General features: G+C 40.4%; 2 protein-coding genes across 3 annotated transcripts; both read left to right on the forward strand.

The window, feature by feature from the left end:
• The first annotated feature begins 465 nt into the window (after positions 1-465).
• LOC131218510 (uncharacterized) lies at positions 466-1,480 on the forward strand. Of its 2 annotated transcripts, none has more exons than XM_058213077.1 (2): positions 466-1,116; positions 1,347-1,480. In XM_058213077.1, the coding sequence occupies exons 1-2, from the start codon at positions 804-806 to the stop codon at positions 1,439-1,441; spliced, it is 408 nt and encodes a 135-aa protein (XP_058069060.1). In that variant the 5' UTR covers positions 466-803; the 3' UTR covers positions 1,442-1,480. The 2 variants fall into 2 exon arrangements, with proteins under 2 accessions (XP_058069060.1, XP_058069061.1); XM_058213078.1 differs by having other exon boundaries at positions 1,364-1,453.
• LOC131218508 (plant-specific TFIIB-related protein 1) lies at positions 1,387-11,098 on the forward strand. The gene is made up of 3 exons (XM_058213073.1): positions 1,387-2,206; positions 9,536-9,694; positions 9,829-11,098. The coding sequence occupies exons 1-3, from the start codon at positions 1,553-1,555 to the stop codon at positions 10,708-10,710; spliced, it is 1,695 nt and encodes a 564-aa protein (XP_058069056.1). The 5' UTR covers positions 1,387-1,552; the 3' UTR covers positions 10,711-11,098.

Raw genomic sequence — 11,098 nt, forward strand, 5'->3', positions numbered from 1 at the left:
GACATTAGCCAAACACTTTCATGACCTATCGGAGAATCTAGCAAATGAAGTGACCAATGTTCTCTTATCATTCAAATCAATCGAGATTGACACTAATTTGATTTTATAATTGGCTAATTGGTCGTGTGCAGTTGAGAGCAGGAGTTTTAGGTGATCGTTATGTACTACTCAAGTTTAAAAGAAAAATTAGTAAATGGCTGTAAGACCAGTTATGCTTTGTAAAAGAAAATGTTTAGAAGTTAAAGAACCACGTATTTAAAGAATGAGTGCAGCTGAAATGTGACTGTTGAGATGGATGAGTGGCAAGACATGATTTCATCATGTGGAATGAGACTGAGAACTGTGTTAGTTAAAAAGAATGAGTTGTTATGAGTTGGAGGCTTTAAAAATATAAGAGAATGACATGAAAGGACGTGTGTGTGTGTGTGTATGTTTTCCCCTGAGGATTTCAGATGTACTGAAAAACTGTAACATCCAGCTGGAAGTATAGAGATCGTCAGAGGTTACAATGAGATTCAAAATTTTCAAACGCTACGGCTATAATTGACTTCCGGGAGTCAATGGGCCAGTTTGGCCCGTCAGGCTTCTGGGATCGGGCTGGAAAGTCCCGTTTTTAAATTGGTCAGTCTTGAACAGAAATGTCTGAAAGCCCGTCAGCCGGGCTCGACCCAACCCACTAGGATTTACATGTTTTTACTGGTTAAGCAAACCCCTTTTATCCTCCAAAATTTGAAAATCAAAATTCCCCTAGCATCACATTCCAAATTTATAAAATCAAATTTCCCTCTAGTATTATCCCCAAAATGACTGGCCAGGCAGTAGCAGAGACTTCCCAAGAGCATAAGCCCCCAAAAAAGCCAAAAAAGAAGAAGGAATCAATGGTCCTCGTTAATCTCCTCTACTCAGGCCTGATCTGCGAGGAGAAGACGTCCATCATGATGCCTACTCTCAAATGCATCTTGTTAGGCAGTAGTAACATCAATCCCCATTCCCATCTCTCTCACCTTCACTTCCAACAAAAGCATACCATTTCTTTCCCTCTATTTGCAATGGGAAGAAGCCGTCATCAAGCGGTAGAGAAAGGCGGCATTTGTCGCATCCTTACTTTAAGAGCGGGTAAGTTCATCTCTTTCTCCCTCTCCTTAATTTTAGCTATTATGCTCGGGCTTGGGCCGGGCTTGGTTGGACTATATTAGCCCATCATAAGCTCTAGCTGAATTTGGACTTACTTTTAACAATGCGGGAGGAGTTAGATAGAGCTTAGCCCGGCCCTAACCCGGCCCATTGACAGGCAAGTGAAATTATTATTATTATTTTTTTCGAGTTTGTAATTCCTAGGATTTCAGGTTTAAATTACATGCAGGAGAGAACACGGATGGGAGCGGCTGGGGCGAATAATCCAGCGGCGCACGATAGCAAAGATGGCGTACTGAGCACGTAGAATCCAGCGGCGCACATTAGCAACGACGGCGCACGGAATAGAAAAGGCAAAAAAGAAAAAAACTCCTCCCAACCGCAGGTAGCTCTCAGCAGCTCCTCCGACAGTTGGAAAATGTGGAGGATGAGCTGCCCGTACTGCTCTGGTGCGCAGGGGAGGTGCGTGAGCACCCCCTGGGGAAGGTCAGTGACGGAGTGCAGCTCGTGCGGTCGAGTGGTGGAGGAGCGCCAATCCCAACCGCACGATCTCTTCCTCCTCCGAGCCGTAGATTCCCCTCTCTCCCTCGTCACCCCCGACCTCTTCCTGGGCCCACAGGCCCACCAAAAAGCCCAAGGCATCGCCACTGTCAAAGAAGAAGAAGAAGAAGAAGATCCCTTCGAGCCCACCGGCTTCATCACCGCCTTCTCCACCTGGTCCCTCGAGCACACCCCAATCTTCGCTTCCTCCTCTCTCTCCTTCTCTGGCCACCTCGCCGAGCTTGAGCGCTCCCTTCTCGACTCTTCCTCCCAAAACCCCAACCCCAATTCGTCACCTGCGCCGGCACCGGGCACGGGCCCTGTCGTTGTCGTCGACAATCTCCGGGCCTACCTCCAGATTGTGGATGTCGCGTCCATCCTGGGCGTTGACCGCGACATCTCCGACCACGCATTCCAGCTCTTCCGCAACTGCTCCTCCACCACCTGTTTGAGAAACCGCAGTGTTGAGGCGCTCGCCACCGCTGCCCTCGTGCAGGCTATCCGTGAGGCCCAGGAGCCCAGGACGCTGCAGGTATTGCCACTTTGTCTTGCCTCATTCTGTTCTGTGATTTGGGTACTTAAGATTTTGGTAGAAATTAAGCTTTTGTTTCGTTTTTACTTATTTTTCAGCTGTCAGGCTCTTTTTTTTTTTTCCGAGTAATTTAGTTTCCTTCTCTTTTATGCTAAATCCAATAAATTAGAGCTTCTATTTCCTACTGTTAGGATTTCTTAGTGGATCAGCCATAACTAATCAATGGATTGGATTGTCTGGATCAGTGGCCATTAAATTGGAGGATTAGGGGTTGTTTGGATGCCCGCAAGATTTTGAGTTGTAACTGACATTCACCTCAAAGTCCAGTGCTTGGAGTATTGAATCGTTCCAAAATCTTTTAATCATATAAGAAACCTTGCCATAGAATATGGCATTAGGTTGAGCTCTATCTTGATGAATATTTAAGCTGATTTTTAGGTTAAACCAATCATCGAATGGGATACAAAAGTGAGCCAACATTTCGAGATGCTTGTAATGTGGAGCAATAACTTAATATAAGAAACAATGGAATTAAAATATTAATAATAAACCTAAACATGTCTTCATTAGCACAATCCACTACCAACAAATAAAGCGCGTCAATAAAAATGTTTGTTTTGAAATCATTTTCTCTAGTTGTATATGTTTCTCGCTGGGGTTTACTCTATTAAGGAATGTCTCGGCTAAATGCGATCATTCTGCAGGGAATGAACAGGCCCTATACACCATTTCCTCATCTATGGTTGTCAAATTTCCCAACTCCTCCCACAAATTTTCCACTGTTTCGATTGCAAAAAAAATGCACGTCTCTTATTGGCAGAGGCCAACAGATTTCTGCATGACACTCATCGTGAGAGTGACCTTCTTCTTTGCTGGCCCTGCAGTTGAGATTCCATGGGTGCAAATGGTGCATATGATTTGGAGGGGTATGGGGATTATGGGATGTCATCCATGGAGTGAGATTGGAGGATATCTTCTCTGTGCGCTTTAGCTGGAGTACATGTTGTATTGCTCATAGCAGAATCGTCTCTACATATTATTTCAAGCTCCTTTAACCATGGGCATGGCTTATTTCTAATTTTTTGGACTTCACTCCATGAAACAAAAAGAGTTCAGAAATGAAACACTCTCCACAAGTATGTCATAAGAATATGTTGAACATTAAATGTTCTTTTATCCACTTTGGTAAATTCAGCCCAAACTTTTGGTTCAACAGTCACACATTTTCTTTCTTCATCCTAGTTGAAGCCACTTTTGCTCATTGCAATCGTTTTCAACTTATAGTTTCTTTTTTATTTTTTTCAATGCACATAATCGGTTCTTACAGTTATCAGCAGTCACCTGCACACAAAATATGTCTTTCATATTTTCCTACTTTATTCATAGTAACTTCTTTAAAAGAATTATCGGATTTTTTCCTTGATAATACTTCCTTGACTAATACGTTTGTCATACATCCGTCCATGTATAGAGTTCAATTGATTTGTGCCTTTCGGTTACTGCTGCTTGCCCTTGAATGTTGCGACATGCTTTATATAATCACACATTTGCAAGCTATATAAGATATATGAAAGCAAAGTAGAAATGGTGCTAGGAATGTTACATGAAATGAAAAATAAAATAAAATAATGCATTCATATGCCAAGTAACAATAAGTGCAACATTTATATTCAAGTAAACATTTTTTTCAGAAAACAATCAATTGACATTCTGTCTTGATTTATAATTTGCTCACACAACAAACACAAGCCCTAGTCTAAATTCTTTTCATCTCGGTTTCTCTCTTTTAGTCCTTGTGGAGTCATTTTCTAAGCCACTTTCATTCTCTTTTTCACTAACTTCATCTTTGTCCACATTACCTCCATTTTTATAATCATTGCTATCATTGTTATTCTCCACATCAGGCTATGAATCATGACTCTTGTTTATAATTTTATTATGTAAGATACAAATGCGAAAACTATCTTCACCTGTATATTTATTGGACAAGCTGGGTCTGTCTTTAGTATAGGAGATTGTGCCTTCAACATTCTAGAGGCACGTTCTATGGCATTTTATAACGATGAATCCCAAAGATTAAACAACTCCTCCATCTTAGGCTCACAACTTTGCCTGAATTCCTCTAGATGATGTCGAACTCCACGAAATGATGCTAAAAAAGGGACATGTTTGGAAAATTAGCATCAACTAATTAGTATTTACCTACAAGGAACATAGGTTGGAAGTCATTAATTTTAATCTACATATTTATTAGTAGTTACGTATGGGCTGATGTGAGTTTTTTTTTTTTCTTTTCTTTTAAAGGTGGGGTTGACTTTTGAGGCAGTCAATTTGTCTTCTCGTGTGAGAGCATCTGTCAGTATACATGAATCCGATGTTGATCCTTCCAACCTCGTTTGTACGTATTGAAAATTTAAATCGAAAGAGTAGCTTGTTAGCACATTCAGGGAAATAAATCCCTTTCAAGGTATTCCGTATCGGTAATGGTGGCCGTAATGGTCACCACCATTACCGATACGAGTATCAGCTATAACGGCTGATATGGGGGTGTAACAACTGTTACGACCACCATAACGGTTGAAAATTTGCTTTTGCCCGAAAAATTCTGAAAAAATATTTAGAAAATCAAGAATAATGTAAATATTCCAAAAACGTCTTCATTTTTTGTCTTGAACATGTTTATGATAGTGTAACTGTCCAGTCTTTGGTGAGAGTGTTGTATCAGGTTGTCTAGTGAATTTGTGAACATGATTATATCTATCTAATGTTTACACATCACAATCAAGCATTAAAACTAGAAATAAGAAAAAAAAATGCATAAATACTACTTTATCAATTTTTTGAAAAAAAAAAAGGCCATCGGAGCTTCTATTCCCTCAAACCACTTCAATCTATGATTTTAATATTAAAAACTATAGTAAGAGTGATCAAAATCTATTGTAAAATTATATAGGAGAGTTTTTGGAATGAGACAAGTAAAAAAAGGGGGAGAAAAATGGATTTAAATAGAAAAAAGTGGCCATTTTTCGACCGTTACGAGGGTAACAGTCGTTATGCCCTGTAACGGCCTTTACGGCCACTGTAACGGCTGATATGATCCCAAAAAACCAACTGCCCCCGTTTCACCCTCGTATCGTGTAATGGTCATGGTTGTTACCTATACATATCGGCCTTTATGGGCGTATCATAACGGATACGGAACATCTTGATCCCTTTCAATTACGCCACTTAGCTCGATCCTTTAAAGGGATCATTGCTGGAATGTATGTGTGTCTATGGTTGGAACATAATGTTAAAAGAGGGAACTATAGCTTATGAGTTGTTTATTATTTTAGTTTTTAAGATGGCAATTATAAAATGAAAAATACCTACTTACTAACTTGAAAATACATTAAAAACCTTGTACCATTCATTATTTCGGGAACCACCTAGGTGGTTTCAAAAGTTTGCTATGTGGCTCAACGATTGTGTGAAGTACCCTGCTGAAGTAGCAATTAATTATTTCCTTGGAATATTTGAAATGTTGCTGCATAACATGGTTCTTAATGTGATGACTAATTGTATAAAGGAAAATTACTTTTTTGTTTTTTTGGTTTGTAGAGACGCCGAATGTGCTTCATAGGTTTAACTTTTTTTTTTTTGGGTACCATGTCACTTAGGCAAATTAAGGTCTCGTCACGCTTATGAATACAATTGTAGCATGTTGGCCCTAGTCCATTAACAATTGCATCCATAGCTTGAGTGTTGATCCAATTTCATTGATGCCATTGTGGTTCTTCTAGCATATGGTTTTCCTCAAGCCAAGCAATCGTTAATGCACTGGCCGTGGTGCAGCCATGGCATTAAATTCCATACCGGAATCTAAATCAAACATGTTAACCTGACATTTGACAACCAGTAATTTGATTAAGAAAAAATTGGATGGATGGATGGTAAAACATTGTTGAAGCCAAGCACCATCATTTCAAGGCAACACATTGTGAATAAAGAGAGATTTGCTAAGTCCACATGCGTGTACAAGGCAGCTGATGCACGTTCCGTACATTTCCCAGCCTGTCGCATCAGTACTAGAGATATGATCCATTCATAAAAAAAACTACCGCTATTACATGCTCTTCCCCGAGAATTAGGTTGGTCCAATTTTTAGGTAAGCCCTGCTCACAAAACAAATTTGTGGCTGAAGTTTTCTAAACTTATTGAACTATTTCTAACATCATGGCCCACCTGCTTAATGGACCAGATTTGTTTTTGAGAGAACACGTCTGCCTGTTCAGAACCACATTCTGCATATTATAAGGAAATGTATTTTTCTTGTTTTTACTAGTAAAGTTTAATTAGGGATCGAAATCTCATTGACACCGCACTGCCTCGACCAACTTTATTGATGAACTAGTGAGCTGGAGGATTCTATTTTAAGTGATATCCATGCCACAAAGAAATTCTACATGTATCATAAAAGTTACTCTTGTTGGACCATACAAATTGTGAATAACAACTCAAGATTGTTGAAAAATCAGAAATTACACCGATTTGATACCTGACTCTTAGTGGATATTTGATGGACAACCAAATGGAAAAATACCGTAGATCATAATTCAGAAAAGCAAGCATCCACAAATCAAAGGTTATTATTGTTCAAATAATTTGATTCTAGGATCAGGAGCTTGATACACACTGATTCTAGGGATTTTTGTGTGCAGGCATGTTGTTTGCATGCCATCCAACCCGTTCATTACGTGCATTTCATATGGAAAAAAGGGACAACCCAAAAATTGGGCCACTTCAAAACTCATATGGGCCGCACTATGTGACTTAAAGGTTTTAGTTATATTCATGATTTTACACCCGATCTTGATGGTGTGGCTCAATTGCGTTTACATCTAGCTGATTTTTTGGGTGCCCCATTAAGTGTGTCTGATGCACCGTTCAGATGCCTTGTATGTCTGACACTCATTAGGTGTACCAACTCAGTGAATGGGCTGGACATATACAGAAATAACTGATTAGTTGGCCCACCTTTTCTAGTGAGCATGACAAAGGGCCTGATCCATTGACACAAAGTAAGTCGGGCCACATGTATGGATCAGCCTAGTCCCTAGTGCTGTTAATGGGCTGGGCGTGGGCCATGTAAATAAAAGTTTTGAACAGGTCCTGCCTGAGCAGTTCAAATCCTTGCCAAAGCCAAACCTTGGCCCAGCCCACTGACAGCCCTAATCCCACTTTCTCTTAGTGGAAAAAAGAAGGGGAGAAGAGGAAGCATCACATCACAACTATCTTTTTTGGATTACGTTCCTAAAGGTGGCTGATGGCATGGCTTATGCTCTTCCATTGTCTGCTTCTCTGGCTACTGTAGGTGGTGTAATGGATGCTTTGCTGCCCTCTCTGTTGTAGGTGCTGTGATGGCTATCATGACTATTGTAAAGAGGAGTGTTTCCCTCTCAATGGAGAGATTCCAAAATTTCAAACGTTAGTCTCTAAGTCGCTTACAGGGAACTGAAATCCCACCCCTACCCCTCCATTAACTTCCACACTCCCCTGTGCATGGTGTCTGGTTGAGAATGGGATACTGGGATACTCCCAAAGTGTGGGGACGCATAGAGAAAGGGATTAGCTTATACAAAATACAATTGCCAGGAGGCAATTTTGTAAGTGGTGTTTGATAGAAGCTGAATACAATGCAAGAATGGAAATACAGTGGAGCCAATGTAATGTTATTTCATTCTGTAACTGGTATCCTGAAAATACAAAAAAAAAAACCTATTATGCACACTCCATTTTAGTTCTACATATTGCAAGTCAAACACTAATCTGGACCATTACCACTGCTGTTTGTTAAATCCGTCATTTTCTATTTCAGATAGCTTTTCTCAATTTACAATTCAGTAAAATGCCATGATTGGAAAGGTTGTAGAGTTGTTTTCAACCATATGTAAAGCTATTCTTAAAAGCCAACCGAACAATTCAGGAAGTGACTCCATTCTTTTCATAAGATGTACAATGAAGTTTTATCCTATTCAAAAGTCTTCTCCAGTTGAAGTTGCTTCCAAACACCCTTAAATGCCCAATGAAGAACAAAGCCATGCGACTAATGTTAATGCTTTGTCAGAAATTGGGATTTCATGGAAAATAATAGAGATATCAGAAGACGTGTTTATTCCTAGAAATTTTGATGGTCCAAGAGCTTGGAAACGTGTGGCGAATGGCAAAATTTCCATATCATCGTTCAAAATCTTAAGTCTACTTGGGAGTCTTCTCTCTTCGCTTCAATTTGGGTTTCGTTGGTCTCTCCTAAAGTTGAGGCTTATAACCAGCAAAATCCTTACCTTTCGCCATCTTAAAAGTCAACAACATAGGCTCTCTAATACTTGTTCATCATTTCTTTATTCATTGTGAGGTGGTGAAAATTATGTGGGAGGTATGCCTAGCTCTTTCTGGTCTCATTTGGGTCATCCAAAATGAGTTGAGGAAAGCTTTCCTCAGTTGGGGTTCTGGGTCCGTCTAAGGAGAGGAAGAATTATGTGGTGAATGCTCCCATTTGCAGTTTGTTGAAAGATATGGAAAGTGAAGAGTGATTGACTATTTTAATGGTCAGAGAATGTTTGTGCCAGAGATTGCCGAAAGGATAAAAAGTAGCATTATTAGGTGGGCCTCATAAAAAAAAGAAAGAAAGAATTCAGAGAGATTAATGTATCCAATTTCCGTACAGATTCGATGGCCATAATTGGCAGTGAACTTTTGCATTTGGCAATTGTTCACTGGTGGAATTGTCTGTGAGGTGGTGTTCATTGGTGGAATTGTCCATTAGGTGGTGTTTGAAAGCTAAATTTCAAGTGCATGTGCATGCGTCCGGTTGACCTCGGGTTTCTATGTATAAAGCCTTGGATCTCAGTTTTGTGTTTAATGAGTTCTGCCTTATTACATCTAGGTTAAACATTTCATTGCCCATGTAGGGGGAGGCAAATGAGGTAAATAAAGTAGCGGATGTTCATGGCTATGTTTATCGGGAATTTCCTTTTAATCGATACCTCTCTCTCTCTCTCTCTCTCTCTCTCTCTCTAACTAAATTTCTTAAGCATTCTCCATTGAACTAAATTTCCACTGTTTACTTCTATTCATAAACTTGGAATGTAGACAGACTCACTTCAGAGAAAATAGAGATTTTCTCTCAACTTCTTTGAAATAAAAGATCCCTATTTTATTATCATTTTGTATGCATATGTTTAATGCTGTCATTTTGCATTCTTACGAAGATCTAACTTATGCTGGCATCACAACTGCTCAATATGTTTGTCACTATTAGGGGATTTAATCCAGCTTCTCCTGAAACAGGAAATCTCGACTGCAGCCAACCTTCCTCAGAAGGAGATTGGAAAGTACATCAAAATACTCGGTGAAGCCCTACAACTAAGCCAACCCATTAACAGCAATTCCATATCGGTTCACATGCCGAGGTTCTGCACTCTCCTTCAACTCAACAAGTCTGCTCAGGTATTTTTCATTGAAAATGACTACACGATTTGTTACCATTCAAAGAAAGAAAGAAAAAGAAAAGAGACTTCACCCCAAAAGCATATAATCTTTATTCTCATCAAGAGATAGACAACTTGGTATGATCTTCTCAGGAACTTGCTACGCACATTGGAGAAGTTGTAATCAACAAATGCTTCTGCACGCGTAGGAACCCTATTAGTATATCTGCGGCTGCCATATATCTCGCGTGCCAGCTAGAAGACAAACGCAAAACCCAGGCTGAGATCTGCAAAGTAACAGGTCTCACTGAAGTTACTCTTCGTAAAGTGTACAAAGAGCTTCTAGAGAATTGGGACGATCTGCTCCCGCCCAATTACACACCTGCCGTTCCTCCTGAGAAGGCATTCCCCATGACAACGATCGCTTCAGGCCGTTCTTCGAATCCTAGAGTTGACACCACTGAGATTCCTTCTTCTTCAGCTGTTCAACAAGATAAAGAAAAACAGCCGGAAGTTATGAAACCATGTAAAATGGCAGAAGTTTCTGAGATGGAATCTCAGGCCAGAGGCAAAGAGGAGGTGAACAGGAAAAGCAACTCCCGTGGCCCACCTTTGGTGCCATATGGAGTAGCGAATATGGATCACCAGGTCCTGAATCGAGGGGCCTACAGGCTGCCCCAGCACCAGCACATGTTTGGCTTCCCTCCCTTCAGGCCAGAAGGAGAGAAAATTCAGAAGCACGATGGAGGCATTGACATTAATGAGACTCTCTCTGAAACGATGGATTTCAATCAGAGGGTTGAAATAGACCCAAAGAGTAGTGCTGCTCAAAAGGTATCTCAGTTTTCTGGTTCGTCATCTTCAAACGAGAGGCAAAATCCATGGCCGTTTCATCATCGTGGGATGCTTGCATCTGGGCCTTCTCATGTTCGGTTCATGCAGCCACAGATGGCGTCAGGTTCAGGACTTCAAGGAATCTGGTATCCAAACAGAGCGGAGAAGGCGGATCTGTCTAGGGAAACAGATGGGTCATAGTCTTCATGGGCACAGGCCCCTATCGGATGAAAGAAATCCCACATATAATTACCATTTGATTTCTCCAATGGTCACTGATAGCTGGAATTTGCGAGATCAAGGTTTCCAGTGGTGTTTTAAGGGGGCTCAACTGTATATCTTGCAGGTTCTTGGCTTGTTTGGTTCTTTGATCTCAGTCACCCATGTGATCTTTTATGGTAATTGGCTGCAGAAAAATGCTAATATCTGTATATTATCTTGAAAAAAAGGGAAAAGGTTGGAAGATTGCTCTAACCACTAGTGTTTAAAGCAGTGAATCTGCACGGCATTGAACATCGAGGTCTCAGGGCCCCTCTACACTGATATGCGCAAGGCACTGCGGTGTCTTGTGAATTCAGTTTTCATTTCT

This window comes from Magnolia sinica, chromosome 11 (genome assembly GCF_029962835.1).
Source record: "Magnolia sinica isolate HGM2019 chromosome 11, MsV1, whole genome shotgun sequence".
NCBI classification, from domain to species: domain Eukaryota; kingdom Viridiplantae; phylum Streptophyta; class Magnoliopsida; order Magnoliales; family Magnoliaceae; genus Magnolia; species Magnolia sinica.